The following is a 26,545-nucleotide window of genomic DNA, read 5'->3' as shown; positions in this document are numbered from 1 at the left end:
ATCAGGCCATAAGTGACAACAGAATACAGTGGAAGGGACAGTGTGTAACTTCACAGGCTAGGCTTTTAAAGACGCGGCAGCTTTATCTTGGTATCTCGGATTGCGTACTCTAGGGCAGGGACCAGCAAATTAGGGCTTATGGACAAAATCCAGCCTGAAGAATGTCTTTTTTTTGTTTGTTTTGTTTTGTTTTGCGGTACGCGGGCCTCTCACTGTTGCGGCCTCTCCCGTTGCGGAGCACAGGCTCCGGACACGCAGGCTCAGTGGCCATGGCTCACGGACCCAGCCGCTCCGCTGCATGTGGGATCTTCCCGGACCGGAGCACGAATCCGTGTCCCCTGCATCGGCAGGCGGACTCTCAACCACTGCGCCACCAGGGAAGCCCTGCAGAATGTTTTTGTATAAACTGTGAGCTAAGATTGGTTTTTATATTATTAAAATATAGTTAAAAAAAGAAGAATTTATGACAGAACCTGGAGGTGGCCCACAAGGTTTAAAAGATTTACTATATAGTCCTTTACAGAAAAAGTTTGCTACCCTTGCTTCGAGGAATCCAGGCACTTTGCTGTGAGCACACTCTTATAGCTCTGTGAAGAAGCCAGTATGGACACGACTGCATCTAACCATGCCACTGCCAGAAAACTGGCCCACAGAAACCCAAAGGGATAATAAGCCTCTGTAGGGGAGGAAGACATTTTCTTCTATCCTTCTAGGTTTTTCTGGCTGGTCTAGAATTAAACTGACATGAGACAGAATAGCAGGAGAAAATTAAATACGTTTAATAACATGTGTACATGGGAGAGACCCAGGAAAACTGAGTAACTCACCAAAATGGCCCAAACTCTCACCTTAAAGACTACCCTCAGCTAAAGACAAGAGAGGATGTTGAGGGTGGGGCCAGTCAGTTATGGGCACAGGAAAAGCACAGTAAACAAGGGAAACCTTGTTATGCAGATTTAAGTCAGTGCCTTCTCCATTGATAAGAGTTTCTAGAGATTTGGTCGTTCTCTTCCTGTTACATCAAGGGAGACACTGGCCTTGCTCAAATCATTAATTTGGGAGAAAAGTGAATTTAGTATCGTTGGCCATCAGCCAGTCAATTACTCCATCAAACAGTTTTTTTTTTTTTTTTTTAATAGTCCTGGAAAGGATTTAGAGGTGGGAAAATTAAGGCTCACAGCGGTTAAATGGCTACACTCATAGAATTGGTTAGGTTTGAAGCTCAGTCTCCTGACAGCACATTCAGGCACCTGTTGCTCCACGGTTGAGTGTAGACAGTCCATGGTGGCTCTGGGCTGTTGGTCAGACATATCTGTCCCCTTCATCATGAAATCATATGTTATTTGTTAAGTCCTCATAGGGTCGAGTTGCTAGGAATAGATGTTTTTCTCCAGTATCATGGAATGTCCAATAAGCAGTATTTTTAAAGTCTTTACTATTTGCCTAGTATTGTGCTAGCACTGATTTTTAGATCTTAAGGTCCAAGCTTATGTTCATTATAATGAGTGAGACACTGTCCAGTGCTGGGTATTCATTGGTAAATAAAATCCACACCTCCACCCTTATGGATCTTCCAGTCTGGTCAGGGAATATCTATCTGATATTCTTTCCTTTGTTATCAACTTATTGCTTAGTTATAGTTTTATAATATTGCATGACTGAAAAACAATAAGATGCCTTGAAATTCATCAGTTACCTAACCCTTGAAGTAAGTTTTCCTTTCTTCTTTCTTAAAGGTAACTCCCCAGATGGAAGAGCAATTAGATCACGGTTCAGAATGACAGAGATAAGGTCATTGCAAACAATATTATTCTACTTTGAAAGAGCTATTTTGGTCTTTCACCTAAAATGACGTCTTTCTGCTGAAATAGATTTGGCTAAAGTAGCTTGCTTAGCTGATGGTAGAAAATTCAACTCTGAAATATAAAAGTTTCATAAAACTGTGACATAACTCAATTTATACAGTCATTATACAATCAATGGCAAAACAGCATTCCCTTTTGGCCCTTTTGGAATGCAATAAACTGTTTTGCCATCTCTGCAGCTTAAAGGTCCCAATTATTAACTATTTTGTTTTGATGATGACTTCAATTAGTTTTCATTTCTTGTGCACTGACCAAGTGAAAGTGGTATTACCAAAAAAAATGGTCTGAGGCAAGCTATATGGCAAAGAAAGTCACTCCAGTCTTCAGAAATTGCTCCAGGAAATTGCTCCCATCAGAAAGATAAAACTTATCACAGAAAGGCCACAGGAGAATAAATGAGAATTAGTTTATAAGTAAACAAACTTGTTTTTCAGGGAAAGAATGACCGTGGCAAAAGGCTCCAAGGGTTGTTTCACTGATAACAGGTCAGGAAAAAGTCATGTTTTTTACATTTCTTGCAGGTTGTAAGTGTTGAGTGGGGTGGGGAATGGAGGAGACCTGGGAAGAGATTTATTTATTCCTGCATATAACAGAAATTTCTTGAGTACTTCCATGTGAGTCATTAGGCAGGGCTCTAGACTACAAGTATGAAATAGACATGGTACTTGCCCTCAAGGCACTTACAGTCTAGTGGGGGAAACCAAAAAGGCAAAGGAGTTTAGGATAATCAGGAAGAGTGTGAGCTTTCCTGGGAGGGACAACTAACTCTTATTTGACAAGTCAGAGAAGGTTTCCTGGAAGAATTCCCTAAACCTGAGATCAGAAGCATGGGAGAGACAGAAGAAGAGGAGAGGAGAGTGTTCCTAAGGAGGAAATTGTATGGGTAAGAAGCTCAGAGGTGAGAGAGAGCAAGTGTGGAGTATTTAAGGAAAAGAAAATGGTGCATAGGTGGAGGGTTGGGGGATAGTAATGGGAGATAAGGAGTAGGGGTCCTCTAAGCCTAGTTAAGAGTTTCAGGGAATTTCCTGGTGGTCCAGTGGTTAGGACTCCACCCTTCCATTGCAGGAGGCCTGCGTTCAACCCCTAGTTAGAAAACTATGATCCCACGTGCAACACTGCATGGCCCCCCAAAAAAATATTTTAAAAAATAATTGAAAAAAAAAAGAGGTTTGAGTTTCAGCCTGAGGGAGGGCAAGAGAGTGGTATGATTACTCCTCATTTAAAAAAGAAAACTCTGGGGAGTTCCCTTGTTGTCCAGTGGTTAGGGCTCAGCACTGAGTGGAGGGACCAAAAAAAAAGAAAAAAAGAAGAGAAAGAGAACTCTGGCTTCAGGGGGAGATGGAAAGCTTTTGTCATCTAGGTGGTGAATAATGGTGAGCTGTACTCAGAAAGTTGCAGTGAGGATGGAGAGAATTAAGATCAATTCAGTAGATCTTTAAGAGAAAGAATCTGTAAGATTACTGATGGATATGGGACATGCTGACAAAGGAGGAGAAAAAGTTTCTGTCTTTGGCAACCAAACGGTCTGACTCACTGAGACAGGAGATTTGGGGTGGGGGGGAGTGTAAGCAGATAGTGTAGGGGTTACTCAGAGAACCAGGCATGGCTTTCTTGACATAAGAGAAGCCATTTTTGGCCTAAGCCAATTTTGTGATCTAAGCCTGGGCACAATGCTTGCCCTTGAAGGAGTCTCAGTAATTAATGATCTTAAGGGAAAAAAAGAATGCAGGAACAAATGACTATTATCAGGCAAGAGAAGTAACAATAACAAAGATAATAAATCTGTTGTAAATACTCCCAGTTCTGTTTCAATGGTAAAAATTAACCTGAAGCAATTTCTTGAGCTGTTTTGCAGAATTTAACCACTGCTCCCACCAGCACTCAACCACCAGATCAATTGGAACTTAAGGGATGAAGATATTGACATTTACTGACCTTCATGACTACAGTCAATGAAAGCTTGGACTCTGTCAACCTTTGCCCCAATTCTATGCTAATTATCCTCTGCTCAGACCCCTACATGAATATGCATGTATGCTTAGCTTAAAAATTCCTCAATTATGCTGTTCAGGGAGACACTGCTTTGGGAAGACACTGCTTTGGGAGAGGTCCTGATGTTTTTCTTACTTGCGGCAAATAATAAACACTTCTTTCTTACAATTTTTGTGGCGGAGGTTGAGATAAATGTACTGGAGGATATGTTAACTTGAATCGCAGGAGGAGACTGGCTTAGAGGTTTGGGAATCATCTGCATGGGAGGGAAAAGAGAAGACGATTTAAGAACACTGAGAGAGGTCCACGTTGAAGAGAAAGAGTTTGTAAAGGTGATTTAGATGATTGAGAGGCGAAAGAGAAACATTGGAAGAAGGTGGTATCAGGGGAACTCAGGGACAAGGGCTTTCTAGAGAGAGGGAGTGATCAGCAATGTTCAATGCCATTGAGAACCAGGTGGTAGCATCAGACAAACACACTGAGAGAGATTCTACAACATAACTGACCTGTACTCTTCAAAAATGTCAATGTCAAGAATACAAAGACAGAAACGGAGGTTAAAGGAGACTAAAGAGACATGAAAACTGAGAATGCAATGCATGATCCAGGATTTTCCTTTGATTGATATATATATTTATTTATTTATTTATTTAATATTTATTTATTTGGGTGAGCCACGGGATCTTCATTGAAGCACGGGGGATCCTTTAGTTGCGGCATGCGGGTTCTAGTTCCCTGACCAGGGATCGAACATGGGCCCCCTACATTGGGAGCATGGAGTCTTAACCACTGGACCACCAGGGAAGTCCTGTAGCAAGTCGTAATTTTTTTTTTTTTTTGGCCTTACCCCACAGAATGTGGGATCTTAGTTCCCCAACAAGTTGTTATTTTTAAAGTCAGTTTTAATGGTTGCATAATGAGATAATTAATTTCATTCAGTTATATTTGAGTTTATCATTCCTAAAACGGACGGGAAAATAACTTAATGTCATTTCAGGCTTTCTCTAATCACAATCTATCATGCTACTTTGGAAGAGTAGCATGTGTATTTTTGTGAGATACACATGGAAAAAAGTGAAAATCAAAAGTATACACTGATTGGGACTTCCCTGGTGGTCCAGTGGCTAAGACTGCACTCCCAATGCAGGGGACCTGGGTTTGATCCCTGGTCGGGGAACTAGATCCCACATACTGCAACTAAGACCCTGTGCAGCAAATAAATAAATAAGTAAATATTAACAAAAAATTTATACACTGATTATCAAAACATAAAGCTGGAAGCAAAAGTGAAATTTACAGTCGCCTTGTTAGGTTTGTCTAAATATGGGCTTCCCTGGTGGCACAGTGGTTGAGAGTCCGCCTGCTGATGCAGGGGACACGGGTTTGTGCCCCGGTCCGGGAAGATCCCACATGCTGTGGAGCAGCTGGGCTCATGAGCCATGGCTGCTGAGCCTGCGTGTCCGGAGCCTGTGCTCCGCAACGGGAGGGGCCACAACAGTGAGAGGCCCGCGTACCGCAAAAAAAAAAAAAACAAAAAGAAAGAATCCATCTGCCAATGCAGGGGACACAGGTTCAAGCCCTGGTCCAGGAAGATCCCACATGCCGTGGAGCAACAAAGCTCGTGCACCACAACTACTGAAGCCCGCACTCCTAAAGCCCATGCTCCGCAACAAGAGAAGCCACCGCAGTGAGAAGCCCGCACAACGCAACAAAGAGTAGCCCCTGCTCACTGCAACTTATTAGAGAAAGACCACGTACAAAAGCAGCCAAAAATAAATAAATTTATTAAAAAAAAATTTGTCTTCAAAAGGTCACTACATCAGTCAGCTTGCTTGCCATAAGCTCAAAGTATCTGGCAGGTAGTTGGCCAAACCTCAGCTAGTGTAGGACTCCTGATTTATGGGGTTCTATCCCAGTGTAGACATCTATAGGAGGCTGTGAGTGTACAGGACGTTTTCAAGAAGATGATGAAATGGAACAATAACCCTTAACTCTTTCGCGTGGTCCTGCAGTTCTGGCAGTTGTGTACAGCTACCTGAATGCAACATGTTGAAATATTAACATTCTCTTTGTTAATTTCACTCTACTTTTTATGTTTATTTAAATGTAGACGTTCGAATTTTTAAACGTTTAAAATATTTCTCCTGTTCCCTTTAGTATCCACCAAGCACATTTATCAATAAACCTCTAGAAATTGCCCGAACTAGCTATTTGTGGAAAGCAGTGTTGGCGGGGCCAATGCCCTCAGTCAAGATGGCCGTAACTGCCTTCCCTTGTTCTTTTCTGACCTCAGCAAAGATGGTTCCTGCGACTTCCTTTCAAACTCTGCTTTTCCGGTAACAAACGTGGAGTCACCGCTTCCGGTTTGAGGCGGCTGCTGTTGCGGGGCGGTGAGTGTAATCGGGGCCTGGCGACTTTTCTGGGCCAGTTTTCTCTGCGGACTCACGAGTGGATCGGATTGGGGGAAGGGAGGGGGTCTCCGCAAGGCATCAGGCCGTTCTCTCCTAATTGGGAAGTTACGGCTGCTTTCCCTGGCCTGCTCCCAAACCCCTCCTCCCTCACCACGGGCGGCCTCTGCAGCGAACGCCTTGGGGAAGCCCCAGAATTTGCGTGCAGTGTGTCTAAATGAGCTTCGGTTCTTCTTTTTTTAAAAAACAACTTTCTTGAGACATAATTGACATATTATAAAAAATTCCCATTTAAAGTGTAAAATTCAGTGGTTTTTCATATATCCCCAGAATTGTGCATCCATCACCACAATCTAATTTTAGAATATTTTCATCATCTCGAAGAAAAACCTTGTACCCATTAAAAGTCACTCTTTATTCACTATGGCCTCCCAGTCCTAGGCAATTGATAGTCTACTTTTTTGTCTTTATAGATTTGTCAATTTGCATATTTGATATAAATAGCATACAGTATGTGGTCTTTTTTGACTAGCTTCTTTCACTAAGTATAATGTTTTAAAAGTTTGTTCTTGTTGTAGCATGTATCGGAACTTAATTCCTTTATTGCAGAAAAATATTCCTTGTATTCATATACCACATTTTGTTCATCCATTCATCAGTTGATGGACATTTGGATTGTTTACACTTTTTGGTTCTTATGAATAAAGCCGCTGTGACCATCTGTGTACAGTTTGAGTGGACACATGTTTTTATTTCTCTTGAGCACATATACCTACGAGTGGGATCGCCTGATCCAACCATTTGAGGAACTGCTAAACTGTTTTCCAAAGTACTTGAGCCATTTTACCTTTCTGTATGTGGATATCCAGCTGTCTTAGCGTTGAAAAGACTGTCCTTGCCCTGCGGAATTGTCTTGGCATCTAGGGAACTTCAGTCGATAACTGTAAGATTTTACTTCTGGACTTTCAATTTTATTCCACTGACTGTTTTTATTCCAATACTACACAGTCTTGATTATTGCAGCTTATAATTGGTTTTGAAATCAGAAAGTATGAGTACTCCAAATTTGTGTTCTTCGTTTTCAAGATTGGTTTGGCTTGGGCTTCCCTGGTGGCGCAGTGGTTGAGAGTCCACCTGCTGATGCAGGGGACATGGGTTAGTGCCCCAGTCCGGGAAGATCCCACATGCTGCGGGGTGGCTGGGCCAGTGAGCCATGGCCGCTGAGCCTGCGCGTCCGGAGCCTGTGCTCCGCAACGGGAGAGGCCACAATAGTGAGAGGCCCGCGGACCGCAAAAAAAAAAAAAAAAAAAAGATTGGTTTGGCTTTATGGGCCCCTTGCATTTCCATATGTACTTTTAAACAGTTTTGTCAAATGTCTGCAAATTTAAAAAAAAAAAAACTGAGATTTTGTAAGAACCGTATTGATCCATATACCAATTTGGGCAATATTGCCATTTTAAAATAGTAAGTGTTCAATTCCATGAACATAGGATGTCTTTCCATTCATTTGGAGCTTTAGTTTCTTTCAGCATTTTAAAATAGTTCTCCGTGTACATGACTTACATATTTTTCATTATGTGTACTTAAGTATTTTATTCTTTTTGATGCTATTGTAAATGAAATTACATTCTTTTTTAAAAAATTTATTTTATTTATTTTTGGCTGTGTTGGGTCTTTATTGTTGCACATGGGCTTTCTCTAGTTGCAGCAAGCGAGGGCTACTCTTCATTGCAGTGCACGGGCTTCTCACTGCTGTACCTTCTCTTGTTGTGGAGCATGGGCTCTAGGCATGTGGGCTTCAGTAGTTGCGGCATGTGAGCTCTGTAATTGTGGCTTGTGGGCTCTAGAGCGCAAGCTCGGTAGTTGTGGTGCATGGGCTTAGTTACTCCGCGGCATGTGAGATCTTCCAGACCAGGGCTTGAATCCCATGTTCCCTGCATTGACAGGCAGATTCTTAACCACTGTGCCACCAAGGAAGTCCAAAATTATATTTTTAATTTCATTTTTAGGTTGTTTATCGCTAGTGTATATAAATACAAATGATTTTTCTGTATTGATCTTGTATCCTGCAACCTTGTTTAACTTTAATTATTCTAGTAGTTTTTTTTAAAGTGGATTCATTGGGACTTTCTATACACAAGATCATGTCTTCTGCTAATAGAAATAGTTTTACTTCTCTCTTTCCAATCTGGAAGCCTTTTATTTCATTTTCTTGCCTAATTGTGCAGCTAAAGGTTTTAGCTCCAGTACAATGTTGTATAGAAGTGATGAGAGCAGTTAATATTAAATTGTTCCTGAGCTTAATGGGAAAACATTCAGTCTTTCACCATGAAGTACGATGCTAGCTATGGTTTTTTCAAAAATGCCCTTTATCAGATTGAGGAAGTTCCCTTCTTTTCCGAGTGTGCTGAGTGTTTTGATCATGAATGGGTATTTGACTTTGTCAGTTGATTGTGTGTGTGTGTGTCTGTTGTTGTTTCTGTCCCTTATCCTAATATAGTGTATTACATTGATTGATTTTCAGATGTTAAAGCAACTTTGCATTTCTGGGATAAGTTCTGCTTGGTCAGGGAGTGTAATCCTTTTTATATGTTGCTTGGTTCATTTTGCTAGTATTCTGTCAAGGATTTTTGTGTCTGGATTCATGATACTGGTCTATAGTTTTCTTGTTATGTCTCTGTCTAGTTTTGGTGTGAGGATAACAGTGGGCTCATTGCGTAAACTGGGAAGTGTTCCGTCTTCCATTTTTTAGAATAGTTATCCACAAGAGGGAAGGACAGGTGCAGCGGGAAGAAGCAAGGCTTATTGGAAAACCTGATGGAAAGATAGAAGTGGGGTCAGAGGTTGGGGGAACCAGGCTAGAAGTTTCTGGGTGGTAATTAATGTTTCAGAGGAGGAAAGAAGAGGAGAAAGCCTTGGGATATCCTTGAGGAAGTCCAATTGGAGATGGAAGATGAGCCACAGAGGAGGCAGGAAGGAACAGGCCTAGCTGGGATGTCAGCTGGGTGAGTGGCTTCCTGAAAAGTAAAGAAAGAGTGTCAGAAGAAGGAATTTCTAGAAGTTATGGTGGAGTGATTGAGTTGGTGGAGATGAGAAAATGAGCCAATTCTAGACTCTTGAGAAGTCTGTGGAAGTGAGAGGAGATTGGCTGTGAGGAAGGCAGGTGTCAAAGGTTTTCGTTTTGCTTTTCTTTCTTGACAATTTTCATATTGATATAATTTTATACCTTCAAAAAATTGCAAGACTAGTACAAGGAACTCCCAAATAACATTTTCCAGATTCATCAATTGTCTACACTTGCCCCATTTACTTTATTATTCTCTCATATATATATATATTATTCTCTCTCTCTCTCATATATATTATTCTCTCATATATATATATATATATATATATATGTATATATATATATACATACTGCAGACATCATGTCTCCCTAACACTAAATATTTGAGTGGTATTTCCAAAGAATAAGGATATTCTTTTACACACCAGGTTTTATTGAAAATGGGAGTGATTTGGGCCTGTTGAAAAGTGTAAGTGAAGATCCAGTGGAACAGAAGCCAGAGAAGGGATTATCGTCTCCGAAGGCTTCTGGAAAAGTCCAGAGAGTGGAAGCTAAAGCCCAGGTGGAGTGGTTGGCCTTTGCCACACAAGGGACAGCTCCCTGTTTTACAGAGAGGTAAAGGAGTGTGCGGACGTGGGAGCCTTTGTTATGTTGAGAGAGCTGAAGAAGTTCCTCTCTGCTGGCTTCTGTTTCCCTTGTCAATTAGGAAGTGAGATGATATACTGAAAAGAGGAGGAAGGTATGTGAGTGATGGAGAGGGTCTGAGTTGAAGAAGAGTGGAGAAAATATGAAAGAGTAGAGGAGGGGGTTGAGAGGAAGTTATGAGATAAACATCTCAGGATCCATTTAGCCAGATAGCCCATTCCAGGTGGGTGCTCAGACACTTAGAGAGAGCCAGTCTGCCCTGACCTGTTTGATGACTCTCATGTCCAGGGAGATAGTTGAGGTCGTCTAGGCTGAATTTTGCCAAAGGAGTGTGATGAAAAGACAGAATGGGCAGGGCAGGGAAGTTCAGGGTATTAACAAGACTGTGAACCATAGAATCTACTGGAAAAGAATGAAAGAAGCAACATGGCTATAGGATGGGAAGTAGAGGGGCAAATGGGCTGGTGGTTGGCTGGGAAGAGAGGAGCCTGTGATTTGTTTTTTAATTATTACTGTTTTACTTATTGGAGCTAACCATCATGAGCACAGAGACTGTACTAAGTATTTTACATGCATTAATTTTATATAATCCTTATGCCAACCCTATGAGGTAAGCATAGTAATCAAGCCATTTTTATAGATGAGGAAATTGAGGTTAAGTGACTTGCCCAAGGTGACAGCTAAAAAGTGAGAGCAGTCTCTCCAACTCCAGAGCCCCTGCACATCTCTGGACATTTTTGCAGAGCTTCTTAGCTGTGTTCCTTACTTCACATTTACCCTCCTCTCATTTGTGTTTCACTCAGCTGACAGAGTGGGCCTTTGAAGATGCAAATTGATTATATCATACACATCCCCTCAGAAGCTTTCATTATATCAATTTTTAAATGGAAATATATATAAAAATAAGTGAATTGATGGATGAATAGAGAGTTGGATAGCTGGTTATCTGATAAAGAAGATCATAGTAAAATGTTAATTATGAAATCTAGGAAAAGGCCATAAGTGACAAGCCCACAGCTAAGATTAGGAACAAGAGAGTGATGCCTACTTTTGCCACTTCTATTTAACATAGTACTGGAAGTTCTAGCCAGAGCAGTTAGGCAAGAAAAAGAAGTAAAAGGCATCTCTATTGGAAAGGAAGAAGTAAAACTGTCACTGTTTGAAGATGACATGATATTATATATGGAAAACCGTAAAGACTCCATCAACAAACTGTTAGAATAAACAAATTCAGCAAAGTTGCAAGATACAAAATCAACACACAAAAGTCGGTTGCATAATGAACTATCAGAGAGAGAAATTAAGAATACAGTCCCATTTACAATTGCATCAAAAATAATAAAATAGGGCTTCCCTGGTGGCGCAGTGGTTGAGAGTCCGCCTGCTGATGCAGGGGACGCGGGTTCGTGCCCCAGTCCAGGAGGATCCCACATGCCGCGGAGCGGCTGGGCCCGTGAGCCATGGCTGCTGAGCCTGCGCGTCCGGAGCCTGTGCTCTGCAACGGGAGAGGCCACAACAGTGAGAGGCCCGTGTACCGCAGGAAAAATAAAATAAAATAAAATAAAATACCTAGGAATAAGTTTTTTTCTTTTTCTTTTTAAAAGATTTTTGTTTTTACCTAGGAATAAATTTAACCAAGAAGGTGAAAGACCTGTGCAGTGAAAACTACAAAACATTAATGAAAGAAATTGAAGAAGACACAAATAAATGGAAAGATATTCTGTGCTCATGGATTGGAAGAATTAATATTACAGTGTCCATGCTACCCCAAACAATATACAGACTCAATGCAATACCGATCAAAATCCCAATGACATTTTTCACAGTAATAAAACAAACAAACAAAAATTTTGAACTATGAAAGATTCTGAATAGCCACAGCAATCTTGAGAAAGAACAAAGCTGCAGGCATCATGTGCCCTTATTTCAAACTATATTACAAAGCTATAATAATTAAAACAGTATGGTGGCATTAAAAACAGACACATAAATCAATGGAACAGAATAGAGAGCTCAGAAATAAACCTATGCATATATTAATTAATTTATGAGAAAGGAGACAAGAATGTCCAATGGTGAAAGGACAGTCTCTTCAATAAATAGTGCTAGGAAAATTGACAGCACATGCAAAAGAATGAAATTGGACCACCATACACAAAAATTAACTCAAAATGGATTAAAGACTTGAGCTTGAGACCTAAAACTGTAAAAATCCTAGAAGAAAATAGAGGTGATAAAGTCCTTGACATACATCTTTAAAAAAAATTATTTATTTATTTATTTTTGGCTGCATTGGGTCTTCATTGCTTCTTGCGGGCTTTCTCTAGTTGTGGTGAGTGGGGGCTACTGTTCGTTGCAGTGCGCCAGCTTCTCATTATGGTGGCTTCTCTTGTTGTGGAGCACGGGTTCTAGGTGCAGGGGCTTCAGGAGTTGGGGCTTGCAGGCTCTAGAGTGCAGGCTCAGTAGTTGTGGCGCACAGGGCTTAGTTGCTCTGCGGCACATGGAATCGTCCCAGACCAGGGCTCGAACCCATGTCCCCTGTATTGACAGGCAGATTCTTAACCACTGTGCCACCAGGGAAGTCCCTTTGACATAGGTCTTGATGATGATTTTTTGAATCTGACACCAAAACCAAAAGCAACAAAAGCAAAAATAAACAAGTGGGACTATATTAAACTAAAAATCTTTTGCACAGCAAAGGAAACCATCAACAAATGAAAAGGCAACCTACTGAATGGGAGAAAGTGTTTGCAAATCATATATCTGATAAGGGGCTAATATCTAAAATATATAAAGAACCCATACAACTCAATAGCAAAAAAACAACCAATCCAGTTAAAAAATGGGTAGAAGATATGAGTAGACATTTTTTCCCAAGAAGAAATATGGATGGCCAACAGGTACATGAAAAGATGCTCTACATCATTAATCATCAGGGAAATGCAAATCAGAACCACAATGAGATATCACCTCACACCTGTCAGAATGGCTAATATCAAAAAGACTGGTGATCCTGGGCTTCCCTGGTGGTGCAGTGGTTGAGAGTCTGCCTGCCGATGCAGGGGACACGGGTTCATGCCCCAGTCCGGGAAGATCCCACATGCAGCCGAGCGGCTAGGCCTGTGAACCATGGCCGCTGAGCCTGCACGTCCGGAGCCTGTGCTTCGCAACAGTAGAGGCCACAGCAGTGAGAGGCCCGCGTACCGCAAAAAAAAAAAAAAAGACTGGTGGTCCAGTGGTTAAGACTCTGCGCTTCCAATGCAGTGGTGCAGGTTTGATCCCTGGTCAGGGAACTAGGACCCCACAGGCCGCAGGGCGTGGCCAATAAATAAATAGAGACTAGAAATAACAAGTGTTGGCATAGATATAGAGAAAATGGAAACCTCATGGCAATGTAAATTGGTGCCACTATAGAAAAGTGTGGAGGTTCCTCAAAAAGTTAAAAATAGAACTACCATATGATCCAGGAATTCCAATTTTGAGTATTTATCCAAAGAAAACAAGAACACTAATTAGAAAAGATATATGCACCCCCATGTTCATTGCAGCATTATTTATAATAGCCAAGATAGAGAAACAACCTAAGGGTCCATTGATGGATGAGTAAATAAGGAAGATGTGATATATATGTACAATGTAATATTATTCAGCCATAAAAAGAATGAAATCTTGCTATTTGCAACAACATGAATGTCCCTGAGACCACTATAAGTGAAATGAGTCAGAGAAATACAAATACTTTATATTAAGCTTATAGATACAGAGAGCAGATTGGTGGTTGTCAGAAGTGGTGGGGGGAGAGTGGTGGAAGAAATGGGTGAACTGTTTTTGGTTTTGTTTTGGTGTTTAAGTAAATTGAGTAAGAATAAAGAAATCTAGGCAGTAGCTATATGGATGGTTATTGTATTAAATTCTTTCCACTATCCTTTGTTTGAAATTTTTCATGTAAAATATTGGGAGGAAAGAGCCTTAATTGGGGGAAAAAAAAAAAGTACATAGTTCCTTGGAAGTCCAGTGGTTAGGACTTGGCACTTCACTGCCATGGCCTGGGTTCAGTCCCTGGTTGGGGAACTAAGATCCCGCAAGCCACATGGTACGGCCAAAAATAAAGAAAAAGAAAAAAGTAAATGAAATTGAACTGCTTCTTATACATGGACCCTGACTGAGTTGTTTTTGTAGATTTGTAAGAATCTGTAGAGCAATGGCTGCTTTCTCTTGGTAAGCAGGTATTTATGTACTGAGAAACTTCTTGTGCCTGCAGTCACAAGGCATCCTATACTCCCAAGTATTGGAAAATAATATTTAGATTGTGTAATTAAAGCACCTTTAAGAGAAGAAAATAAGCACTTCTAGAGAAGGAAATTGAACCACATATCAAAAGTTTTGGGGCAAAGGATAATCATTGCATTCTACTTGGCCAGCCTAGGTAGTTTCAGATCATTAGAAGGGTCTCACCTGTCCCTATTATTTGATTTCTCCTGTACAAATTCATTGAATCCAAAATAATGTTTTACATGCACAGGTACTTATTTTGTAATAAACAGGATTCTGCCTTTTAGTAGATTGGTTTTTTCTTTTTTTTGTTCAAATAACCAGTTTGTGATGTATTTGACATTTAATATAAGTGATTATAAAAGAAAAGATAGATATCACATCAAGGTGCTATTTGTTTTCAAAAAGGATTCCTTTTGTTCCATGTCATTAATAACGACTTCTGTTGCTGGCTGATTTCAATGCAACTTTGTAGGCAAGCAGGATACATGGCTGTCATTTATTAACCTGTTTGTTCCCTTCCAGAAATCTCCAGAGCAGTGTTTGGTAAGATGAGGGCAGAAGGAGGAGCCACAGATGCCTGCAGCAGAGGTGTTTGCTGAAACTTCGGGCTTGGTTGGCTAATATAGCAGTGTGCAAAGACAGGATGTTCTTGCTTCTTTGGGAATCTTGATCACCTCACTCCTTCCAGAAGCAATCAGCTGATGTCTTGGCTCACTGTCTGCCTGAGCGAATGTCCACAACAGCATGTGACTGGGTGTCCTCAAATGAGAGGTGTCTTGCCAGGTCTCTCTGTTGATTTGTTTTTATACCTCCTATCTTTGCTTGATCAGGTGGTAGTTTGGGCTGCAGTCGGGAGGCTCTGGAGCTGGGTTCATCCTAGGTTGGTACTTTCTGGACGGGTTTCCTTGGGCTAGTTACTCTACTTCTCCTGTGTTTGGGGCCGACTATCTGACTGTAAATGAGGGTAATAATAAGATTACCTGCTTCATAGGGCTGTTGCAGATGAAGCTCTTAGCACAATGCCTGGCAACAAAAAAGCACTTAATAAATGTTAACTACTTGTATTATTATACTGCTCATGTTATTCTGAAATTGCTTCTGTCATTCAGACATAGATCTTTCAAGTTCTGACTGTCATTTTAACAGCTGGATAATATCCCATAATTTGGAATACTGCTTCCTCCCAAACCTATCCTTCTCCGGTCTGCTCTCACTCAGTTGATAATACAACCCTGTCACTGAAGCTACCACTCTTTGTTGACTTCTGGTTCCTCTTTAGCCCTTTTATCCATTCAGTTATTAAGTTCGACTCTTATTTCTGTTCCTAAACATCTTCTTAGTCTGTCCCCTGCTGTTGGCTGATAGTGCCCTGCCCTCATTCACATGCTCTTCCTCTCTCACTGGGACCACAACAGTTGTCTGAATTCCTGTCGCTCCTGAGATTGCCTGCTGTCCAGCTGCCAAATCTGCAGATCTGACCATGTGTCTCCTCTGCATGGTACCTGGTGGCCTGTGGTAGTCACAGGGTGTGGTGTTGACCATAGTAAGATTTACTGATGACAACTTAAGAGGCAGAGAGTAGCAGAGGGTCCAGGATCTCTCCAGGCCCATAATTATTTTACAGAGAGGTGGGCAGGGCTGGATGTACTGCAAAGAGCCCTCCAGCCCACAGGTAGACATCAACCAGGAGGGATAAGGGACACCTAATTTTTAACAAGAAATGTCCAAAACTCTCAACACCTCTTGCCAGTTGTGGTTGCCCAAGCTGGTTCCTCTGGGGTTCATACTGTCCCCTGGCCATGGCCTGCCCCACACTTGGGGACAACCTCCTCCAGAAAGCCTACTGCCCCTCTCTGGGCACCTCTTCATCTTATCATGGTGTTAGCACTGTCTGTCTCTGTGTTTGCATCATCCCAACCTGAGCAACTCAAAGGAAGTGTCTGTCACATTCATCTTTGCATCCCTGGGGCCTGGCATGTTAACAGTTGTCTGAAGGCCACAGAAGAAGATGCAAATCACCTGTAATTTCACTACCCAGAAATTAAACCACTGAGTTAATTATCACTGGAATTAATTTGGGATATACCCTTCTAGACTTTTTTTTCTAGCTATAGGTCTGTATATTTCATACACACACATCCCACACACGATATTTTATAAAATATGGATCAAACCCTACCTATAGTTTTTAAATCTTTTTCCATTTAATATATCATGGACAGTTTCCCATCTCATTAAATATTTGTGTAGTCCTTGGATTATAGTGCTAAACAGTATTTCATCCTTATCAGACATGCAGTTCACTTTCCAGCTGAAATGATTCATGGTTTCTTTCTGTGCTGAGAGTTATTTGTTTCTCATGATGAAGAAACATGGTAAACAAATACTGGGTCTAAAGCAAAGACAAGGAAGACCATTAATAATAGGAAAGTAAAGCAAAGACAAGGAAGACTGTTAGTAACAGGAAAGTAAATTATTTTGCTTCTACTGTTTTTTGGCCTTTAAGGTGCTTTAAGCCATGGCTGTAATGGAGGCTCCTCTTATGCAATACCTTCTGTATTGAATTGTTTTATTTTTTCCATGACAGGACTATGGCAAATCAGGAAGCCACTCCAGGAAGCCAATCAGAGGAGAGCAATGCTTTGGACCTGCCATCAGCTTATGACATAAGGGATTACGTGTTGCAGAGACCCAGCCAGGAGGCCAACAGTGAGGCTTTTAGTTCTGAGGAAGCCTTTTCTATTCCTTGCTCTTCTGATACGGATCCAGGTAAGAAGCACAGTTTAAAACAAACTAACATTGAACAAACAAAAAAATCCTGACATATACCTATATGTGATAGTTTGTTTCTCTGTCTTCCAAAGGCAGATCTCTGAGGAATCACTCATTGTCTCGGGGAGAAAAACATCTTATCTAAGCAAAACTGTTGGGAGAGACTTCAAAGGACAGCCTCCCTGGTGGAACCAGGACAAGGAGCTGTTTCCTGGAGGCCTTTTTGTCTGAGTCCCTTTCTGATCTCCATCCAAATCCATTTAGAGGCAGGGAGCACTTGGTTCACTGGGAGAGGGTAGAATTGTTTTTTTGTTTTGTTCTTTTAAAACTTCAGAAAATAGCCATGTGGGCCTGTTGTGTGTCATAGGGACTTTAGTGTTCCTCTTATGAAGTATACTCTGGATTTAGGTAACAACTTTTCTGTAAGTTTCCCTGACTGAATTGCCGAAAAGTCTGTTTTTTAAGTTTAATGATAATTCTTTGACATAGTTAGTGACCATCTCTGGTTGTAAAGCCCATCTCCTCCCTGTTTATTGCCTAATCCAGGCCTGTAGGTCCACATATTCAAAGCTTTGCCACTTACTGGTTGTGTGACTCAGGTCATATTTCTTAACCCCTCTGAGTTTCATGATCAGCTACAAAATGGGGATCAAAATGCTTGCTTCATGGAGTAGGTTTAACTCAGGGAACAGTGCAGGGACACATCATAGTGTTTGCCATACATTGGTGCTCAGGCAATTGCTATTACAGTATTCTGGTGCTATTATTATTGTTGTTGTTGTTGTTAATATTAAGAAACCCAAATATATATTTTTAAAGAGCATGCAGGTACTAAGAAAATGTGGGCCTTAATGAAGATGAATTCAACATTGGCAGTAAGTAGGGTGTGTACCTGTCATTATCTTTAAGAATTCTATGAAAAAAAAATACTTTTAAACTCCCTGATGATTCTTTTCTGATTTTCAGGACATAGTAATCAGGATCAGTCAGATTCCTGTTTAATTTAGTTCCAGAGCAAGAATTAGATCATTTCTTATCCTTTTTCTTTCTAGGCTGAGAATCTTAGTTCATTTAACCTTTCCTCTTCCCCTTTCCATCCTGCTGCCTCTACATTACTTTCCATCCCAAAGAAAGCAACTGTTATTAATTTGAATTGAGTTGACCATTAAATATTTATATTGGAGTATTTGTTTAAAATCTAGACATTTCATGAAAAAAGATTCTTTTGGAAGCCCTTATAAGGGTCTAAACATGGGAAGGAGCACTCATATCCTGAGACAACCATTTTGCATGGCATGGGGAGTGGTGGTGCTGCATTTGACTGTCTAGTTTGAATTCTGGTTCTGCTTTTTTCTGTGGTTTTGCCTTGGACAAGTCATTTGGCCTCCATGTCTTGGTTCCTTCATTTGTAAAATGGAGATAGTAATGCCTACCTTGTCACGGGGCAGCCATAATGAGGGTCAAAGTGTATGAGGTGTAATGCCTGGCATGTGGTGGGCTTTGGAAATCCAGCTCTTCATGAGTTCAGTGCCTGGGCACCTCAGCACAGCACCATGCTGACCAGGCTCCATTTTTTTTTTAATTGAGCTATAATTTATGTGCAATATTATATGTTACACGTGTACAACATAGTGATTCACAATTTTTAAAGGTTATACTCCATTTATAGTTATTATAGAATATTGGCTATATTCCCTGTGTTGTATAATATATCCTTGTAGCTTATTTATTTTGTACATAATAGTTTGTACCTCTTAATCCCCTACGCCATCTTGCCCCTCCTCCCTTCTTTCTCCCCAGTGGTAACCACTAGTTTGTTCTCTATATCTCTGAGTCTGTTTCTTTTTTGTTATACTCACTAGTTTGTTTTATTTATTTATTTTAATTTAATTTATTTTATTTATTTATTTAAAAAAATTTTTGGCTGCGTTGGGTCTTAGTTGCAGCACACGGGATCTTCGTTGAGACATGTGGGATCTTTCGTTGCAGCGCTTGGGCTCTTCATTGCGGTGCTTGGGCTTCTCTCTAGTTGCGGCCTGTGGGTTTCTCTCTAGTTGTGGTGTATGAGCTTCTCTCTAGTTGTGGCGCACAGGCTCCAGAGTGCATGGGCTCTGTAGTTTGTGGTACGTGGGCTCTCTAGTTAAGGCGTGCAAACTCAGTAGTTGTGGCACGCGGGCTTAGTTGCCCTGTGGCGTCTTAGTTCCCCGTCCAGGGATCGAACCTGCGTCCCCTGCATTGGAAGGCAGATTCTTAACCACTGGACTACTAGGGAAGTCCCTAGTTTATTTTTTAGATTCTACATGTAAGTGGTCTGACTTCTTTAACTTAGCATAATACCTTCCAAGTCCATCCCTGTTGTTGCAAATGGCAAAATTTCATTCTTGTTTATGGTTGAACAGTATTCCATTGTGCGTATGTGTGTGTGTGTGTGTGTGTGTGTGTGTGTGTGTATACCACATCTTCTTTATCCATTCATCTGTTGATGGACACTTAGGTTGTTTCTATATCTTAGTAATTGTAAGTAATGCTGCTATGAATATTGGGGTGCATGTATCTTTTTTAATTAGTGATTTTGTTTTTTTCAGATAGGTACCCAGGAGTGGAATTTCTGAGTCATGTGGTAGTTCTCCTTTTAGTTTTCTGAGAAAACTCCATACTGTTTTCCACAGTGGCTGCACCAATTTATATTCCCATCAACAGTGTATGAGGGTTCCCTTTTCTCCACATCCTCATGACAAGATCCATTAAATTCATGACCTCCTACCTCAAGTTGAGCCTCTTTGCTGCCCATCCATCACACACTATTTTCCTAGCATGTTCATCCTCCTGCCCTCTTGGATGACTTTGTAGTATCTTCTTCTCTCTTTGCAAACCCCCATTACCTCCTTCAACCTCCTTCTCAGCTGATAATCTTAGTTTCCTATTTAATCAAGAAAACAGAAGCACTCAAAAGAGAATGAGCACACACTCACACTTCACATCCATCAGCTTCCTTCCCTCCTGTTTCTGTGGGAAACCCATCCCTGCCTGTCCTTCTCTTCCTGTCTGCTTTCACCTACTCAAGGTTGTCACTTCTAGTAATCTCCTGCATCGCTGATCCCACCTCTACTGGTCATTCTCATGATCATACAAACATGCTTTAATAGCTCCCATCTTAACAAAATGCCCACCCTAGACCCCAAATCCCCATCTAGTTACAGACTCATTCCTCTGTTCTCTTCTACAGAAAACCCTCAGAAGAGTCATCTACACCTGTTGTCCCCAGTTCGTCTCCTCCCAGTTCCTCCTAAAACCCTCCAACCTGGCTTCTATCTCCATCACTCCATGGAAATAGCTCTTGTCAAGGTCATGACCTCCACATTGTTAAATCCAGTAGTCACTTCTCAAGCGTTCTCCTTCTTGATCTGTCAGCAGCATTGACTTTTTTCCTTCTTGAATTCTTTCTTCAGTGGGCTTTCTGGGAAGCAGCATCTTATGTTTTTTTTCTTACTTTTCTGTCTTATTTGTTCTCAGTCTTCTTTGCCTGATTCCTTCCTCTCCAGCCCCTTAGTGTTGGAGAGCCCAGGGCTGAGTCCTCAGCTCTCCTGTCTGTCATCACACCCTTCCCTGAGTGATCTTATCCAGTCTCGTGTCCTTAAATGCTCTCAGTACCCCGCTCAGTCCCAGATTTCTCTCTCTAGTTTGGATCTCTGGCTTGACATTTATACTATCTATGTATTTCACATCATCACTTAGATTTCTATTAGACTTCCTAAATTTGACATAACCAAATTCCTGATTCCTCTACCCTCTCATATATACATAGACACACCTGTTCTTTGAGGCTTTCTCATCTCAAAAAAGTACTTCCATCCTTCTGTTCACTTAGGCAGAAACCTGGGAGTCATCCTCAACTTCTTTCTTTCTCTTTAATCTCATATCCAGTCTATCAGCAAATCCTGTCAGCTCTCCTTTGTCTCCACTGCCACCACCCTGGTCCCTGCCAGTAGCATCTGTCTTCTGGATTATTGTTAATCTCATAACTAGCTTTTCTCACATCTGCTCTTTATCCTCCTATAGTTTCTTCTTTTTTAAAAAAATTTTTATTTATTTCTATTATTATCTTTAATAGAATATATAAAAGCAGAGAAACTTCACTCAAAAGTTGTGCTTTCACATATTCATATAGAAACTATATGGAAATACATATACATGGGCTTAGAAATATTTTACTTTTCATGCAGGAATTCCAGTTCTGTTAATCAAAACTAAAGAAATAATTCATAATAAAAATAAGCTTTGTGTATAGTGACATCTGTAATTACAGTAAATTGTCACTAAATTAAACATTGAACAGGGACTTCCATGGTGGCGCAGTGGTTAAGAATCTGCCTGCCAATGCAAGGGACACAGGTTCGATCCCTGGTCCAGGAAGATCCGACATGCCACGGAGCAGCTAAGCCCGTGAGCCACAACTACTGAGCCTGCACTCTAGAGCCTGCAAGCCACAACTACTGAGCCCATGCGCTGCAATTACTGAAGCCCACACTCTCTAGGGCCTGCGTGCTGCAACAACTGAAGCCCATGCACCTAGAGCCCATGCTCTGCAATAAGAGAAGCCACTGCAATGAGAAGACGGCGCACCACAATGAAGAGCAGCCCTCACTCACCGCAACTAGAGAAAGCCTGTGTGCGGCAACAAAGACCAAACACAGCCAAAATAAATAAATAAATAAACAAACAAATAATTAAATAATTGAATAATAATGGTTAACTAGGTATACCCAGTCAACTAAATATGAATATTCAAAAAAATTGCATTTCTTCCTTTTTTTAAATTCATTTTTATTGGAGTATAGTTGCTTTACAATGTTGTGTTAGTTTCTGCTGTACAGCAAAGTGAATCAGCTATACGTATACATATATCCCCTCTTTAGGTCACCACAGAGCATTGAGTAGAGTTACCTGTGCTATGCACTCGGTTCTTATTAGGTATCTATTTTATACATAATAGTGTATATATGTCAATCCTAATCTCCCAATTCATTCCACTCCCCTCTTTCGTCCTTGATAACCATACATCCATTCTCTCTGTCTCTGTCTCTATTTCTGCTTTGCAAATAAGTTCATCTGTATAATTTTTCTAGATTCCACATATAAGCAATATTATACAATACTTGTTTTTCTCTTTCTGACTAACTTCACTCTGTGTAACAGTCTCTAGGTCCATCCACGTTTCTGCAGATTGCACAATTTCGCTCCTTTTTACGACTGAGTAATATTGCATTATATATATGTACCACATCTTCTTTATCCATTCTTCTATTGATGGACATTTAGGTTGCTTCCAAGTTCTGGCTATTGTAAATAGTGCTGCAATGAACATTGGGGTGCATGTGTATCTTGTTGAATTATAGTTTTCTCCAGATATATGCCCAGGAGTGGGATTGCTGGGTCATATGGTAGTTCTATTTTTAGTTTTTTGAGGAACCTCCATACTGTTTTCCATAGTGGCTGTACCAATTTACATTCCCACCAACAGTGTAGGAGGATTCCCTTTTCTCCACATCCTCTCCAGCATTTATTGTTTGTAGATTTTTTGATGGTGGCCATTCTGACTGGTGTGAGGTGATTCTTTACTGTAGTATTGATTTCCATTTCTCTAATAATTAGTGAGTGATGTTAAGCATCTTTTCATGTGTTTGTTGGCCATCTGTATGTCTTCTTTGGAGAAATGTCTATTTAGGTCTTCTGCCCATTTTTTGATTGGGTTGTTTGTTTTTTTGATATTGAGCTGCATGAGCTGTTTGTATATTTTGCAGATTAATCCCTTGTCAGTTGCTTAGTTTGCAAATAATTTCTCCCATTCTGAGGGTTTTCTTTTCGTCTTATTTGTGGTTTACTTTGCTGTGCAAAAGCTTTTAAGTTTCATTAGATCCCATTTGTTTATTTTTGTTTTTATTTCCATTACTCTAGGAGGTGGATTGAAAAAGATCTTGCTGTGATTTATGTCAAAGAGTGTTCTCCCTATGTTTTCCTCTAAGAGTTTTATAGTGTCTGGTCTTACATTTAGGTCTCTAATCCATTTTGAGTTTATTTTTGTGTGTGGTATTAGGGAGTGTTCTAATTTTATTCTTTTATATGTAGCTGTCCAGTTTTCCCAGCACCACTTATTGAAGAGACTGTCTTTTCTCCATTGTATATCCTCACCTCCTTTGTCATAGATTAGTTGACCTTAGGTGTGTGGGTTTATCTCTGGGCTTTCTATCCTGTTCCATTGACCTATATTTCTGTTTTGGTGCCAGTACCATATTGTCTTGATTACTGTCACTTTGTGGTATAGTCTGAAGTCAGGGAGTCCGATTCCTCCAGCTCCATTTTTTTCCCTCTAGATTGCTTTGGCTGTTCAGGGTCTTTTGTGTCACCATACAGATTTTAAGATTTTTTGTTTTAGTTCTGTAAAAAATGCCATTGGTAATTTGATAGGGATTGAATTGAATCTAGATTGCTTTGGGTAGTATAGTCATTTTCACAATGTTGATTCTTCCAATCCAAGAACATGGTATATCTCCATCTGTTTGTGTCATCTTTGATTGCTTTCATCAGTGTCTTACAGTTTTCTGAGTACAGGTCTTTTACCTCCTTAGGTAGGTTTATTCCTAGGTATTTTATTCTTTTTGTTGCAGTGGTGAATGGGATTGTTTCCTTCTCTTTCTGATCATTCATTGTTAGTGTATAGGAATTCAAGAGATTTCTGTGCATTAATTTTGTATCCTGCAACTTTACCAAATTCACTGATTAGCTCTAGTAGTTTTATGGTAGAATCTTTATGATTCTCTATGTATAGTATCATGTCATGTGCAAACAGTGACAGTTTTACTTCTTCTTTTCCAATTTGGATTCCTTTTATTTAGTTTTCTTCTCTGATTGTCATGGCTAGGAATTCCAAAACTGTGTTGAATAAAAGTAGCAAGAGTGGACATCTTTGTCTTGTTCCTGATCTTAGAGGAGATGCTTTCAGTTTTTCACCATTGAGAATGATGTTTGCTGTGGGTTTGTCATATATGGTCTTTATTATGTTGAGGTAGTTTCCCTCTATGCCCACTTTCTGGAGAGTTTTTAATCATAAATGGGTATTGGATTTTATCAAAAGCTTTTTTTGCATCTATTGAGGTGATCATATGGCTTTTATCCTTCAGTTTGTTAATATGGCATATCACATTGATTGATTTGCATATATTGAAGAATCCTTGCATTCCTGGGGTAAACCCCACTTGATCATGGTGTATGATCCTTTTAATGTGTTGTTGGATTCTGTTTGCTAGTATTTTGTTGAGTATTTTTGCATCTATGTTCATCAGTGATATTGGCCTCTAATTTTCTTTTTTTGTGACTTCTTTGTCTGATTTTGATATCAGGGTGATAGTGGCGTCATAGAATGAGCTTAGGAGAATTCCTCCCTCTGCAGGTTTTTGGAAGAGTTTGAGAAGGATAGGTGTTAGCTCTCCTCTAAATGTTTGATGGAATTCACCTGTGAAGCCATCTGGTCCTGGACTTTTGGTTGCTGGAAGATTTGTTTTTAATATTTATTTTATTTTATTTATTTATTGGTTGCTTGGGTCTTAGTTGTGGCTTGCTGGCTCCTTAGTTGTGGCATGTGGGCTCCTTAGTTATGGCACGTTGGTTCCTTAGTTGCAGCATGCTGGATCTTTTTTAGTTGAGGGATGCAAACTCTTAGTTGTGGCATGCATCTGTGACCTAGTTCCCTGACCAGGGATTGAACCCAGGCCCCCTTCATTGGGAGCACCGATTCTTAACCACTGCACCATCAGGGAAGTCCCGTTTGCAGGAAGATTTTTAATCACAGTTTCAATTTCATTACTTGTCATTGGTCTGTTCATATTTTGTATTTCTTCCTGGTTCAGTCTTGGAAGGTTGTACCTTTCCAACAATTTGTCCATTTCTTCCAGGTAGTCCATTTTTTTGGCATATACCTGCTTATAGTAGTCTCTTATGATGCTTTGTATTTTTGCGGTGTCAGTTGTAACTTCTCCTTTTTCATTTCTAATTTTATTGATTTGAGTCCTCTCCCTTTTTTCTTGATGAGTCTGGCTAAAGGTTTATCAATTTTGTTTATCTTCTCAAAGAACCAGCTTTTTGTTTTATTGATCTTTGCTATTGTTTTCTTTGTTTCTGTTTCTGCTCTGATCCTTATGATTTCTTTCCTTCTACTGACTTTGGGTTTTCTTTGTTCTTCTTTCTCTAGTTGCCTTAGGTGTAGGGTTAGATTGTTTATTTGAGATTTTTCTTATTTCTTGAGGTGAGATTGAATTGCTATAAACTTCCCTCTTAGAACTTCTTTTGCTGCATCCCATAGGTTTTGGAACATCGTGTTTTTGTTATCATTTGTCTCTACGTATTTTTTGATTTTCTCTTTGATTTCTTCAGTGATCTCTTGGTTATTTAGTAATGTATCGTTTAGCTTCCATGTGTTTATGTTTTTTACAGTTTTTTTTCCTGTAATAGATTTCTAATCTCATAGTGTTGTGGTCGGAAAAGATGTTTGATACGATTTCAATTTTCTTAAATTTACGAAGGCTTGATTTGTGACCCAAGATGTGATCTACCCTGGAGAATGTTCCATGTGCACTTGAGAACAGAATGTATTCTGCTGCTTTTAGTTGGAATGTCCTATAAATATCAGTGAAGTCTATCTGGTCTAATGTGTTATTTAAGGCTTGTGTTTCCTTACTAATTTTCTGTCTGGATGATCTGTCCATTGGTATAAGTGGAATGTTAAAGTCCCCCACTATTATTGTGTTACTGTCAATTTCCCCTTTTATGGCTGTTAGTATTTACCTTATGTATTGAGGTGCTCCTCTGTTGGGTGCATAAATATTTACAATTGTTATATCTTCTTGGATTGATCCCTTGATCATTATGTAGTGTCCTTCCTTGTCTCTTCTAACATTCTTTATTTTAAGTCTATTTTGTCTGATACAAATATTGCTACTCCAGGTTTCTTTTGATTTCCATTTGCATGGAATATCTTTTTCCATCCCCTCACTTTCAGTCTGTATGTGTCCCTAGGTTTGAAGTGGGTCTCTTTTAGACAGCATATATATGGGCCTTGTTTTTTATCCATTCAGCCAGTCTGTGTCTTTTGCTTGGAGCATTTAATCCATTTACATGTAAGGTAATTATTGATATGTATTTTCCTATTATCATATTCTTAATTGTTTTGGGTTTGTTTTTGTAGGTGTTTTCCTTCTCTTGTGTTTCCTGCCTAGAGAAGTTCCTTTAGCTTTTGTTGTAAAGCTGGTTTGATGGTGCTTTATTCTTTTATCTTTTGCTTCTCTGTAAAGCTTTTGATTTCTCTGTCGAATCTGAATGAGATACTTGCTGGGTAGAGTAATATTGGTTGTAGGTTTCTCCCTTTCATCAGTTTAAATATATCTTGCCACTCCCTTCTGGCCTGCAGTGTTTCTGCTGAAAGGTCATCTGTTAACCTTCTGAGGATTCCCTTGTATGTTATTTGTTGC

General features: G+C 40.1%; 1 protein-coding gene across 3 annotated transcripts in view; it reads left to right on the top strand.

The window, feature by feature from the left end:
* The first annotated feature begins 6,213 nt into the window (after window positions 1–6,213).
* The window catches only part of SHLD1 (shieldin complex subunit 1), a 97,253-nt gene continuing 76,921 nt past the window's right edge, over window positions 6,214–26,545 (top strand). The window contains exons 1-2 of one of the 3 annotated variants that reach the window (XM_082856737.1): window positions 6,214–6,247; window positions 16,840–17,021. In XM_082856737.1, coding sequence (XP_082712863.1) covers window positions 16,844–17,021 — 178 coding nt within the window. In that variant the 5' untranslated portion in view covers window positions 6,214–6,247; window positions 16,840–16,843. Of the gene's footprint in view, window positions 6,248–14,418; window positions 15,036–15,117; window positions 15,133–16,839; window positions 17,022–26,545 lie in introns of those variants that run through there. The other 2 variants (XM_082856739.1, XM_082856738.1) reach the window with 2 other exon arrangements.

Source organism: Leucopleurus acutus (assembly GCF_964270905.1).
Source record: "Leucopleurus acutus genome assembly, chromosome: 16".
In the NCBI taxonomy this organism is placed as follows: Eukaryota; Metazoa; Chordata; class Mammalia; order Artiodactyla; family Delphinidae; genus Leucopleurus; species Leucopleurus acutus.
The sequence above is the reverse complement of the archived record's forward strand: the minus strand, read 5'-3'. Positions and strand labels throughout refer to the sequence as shown.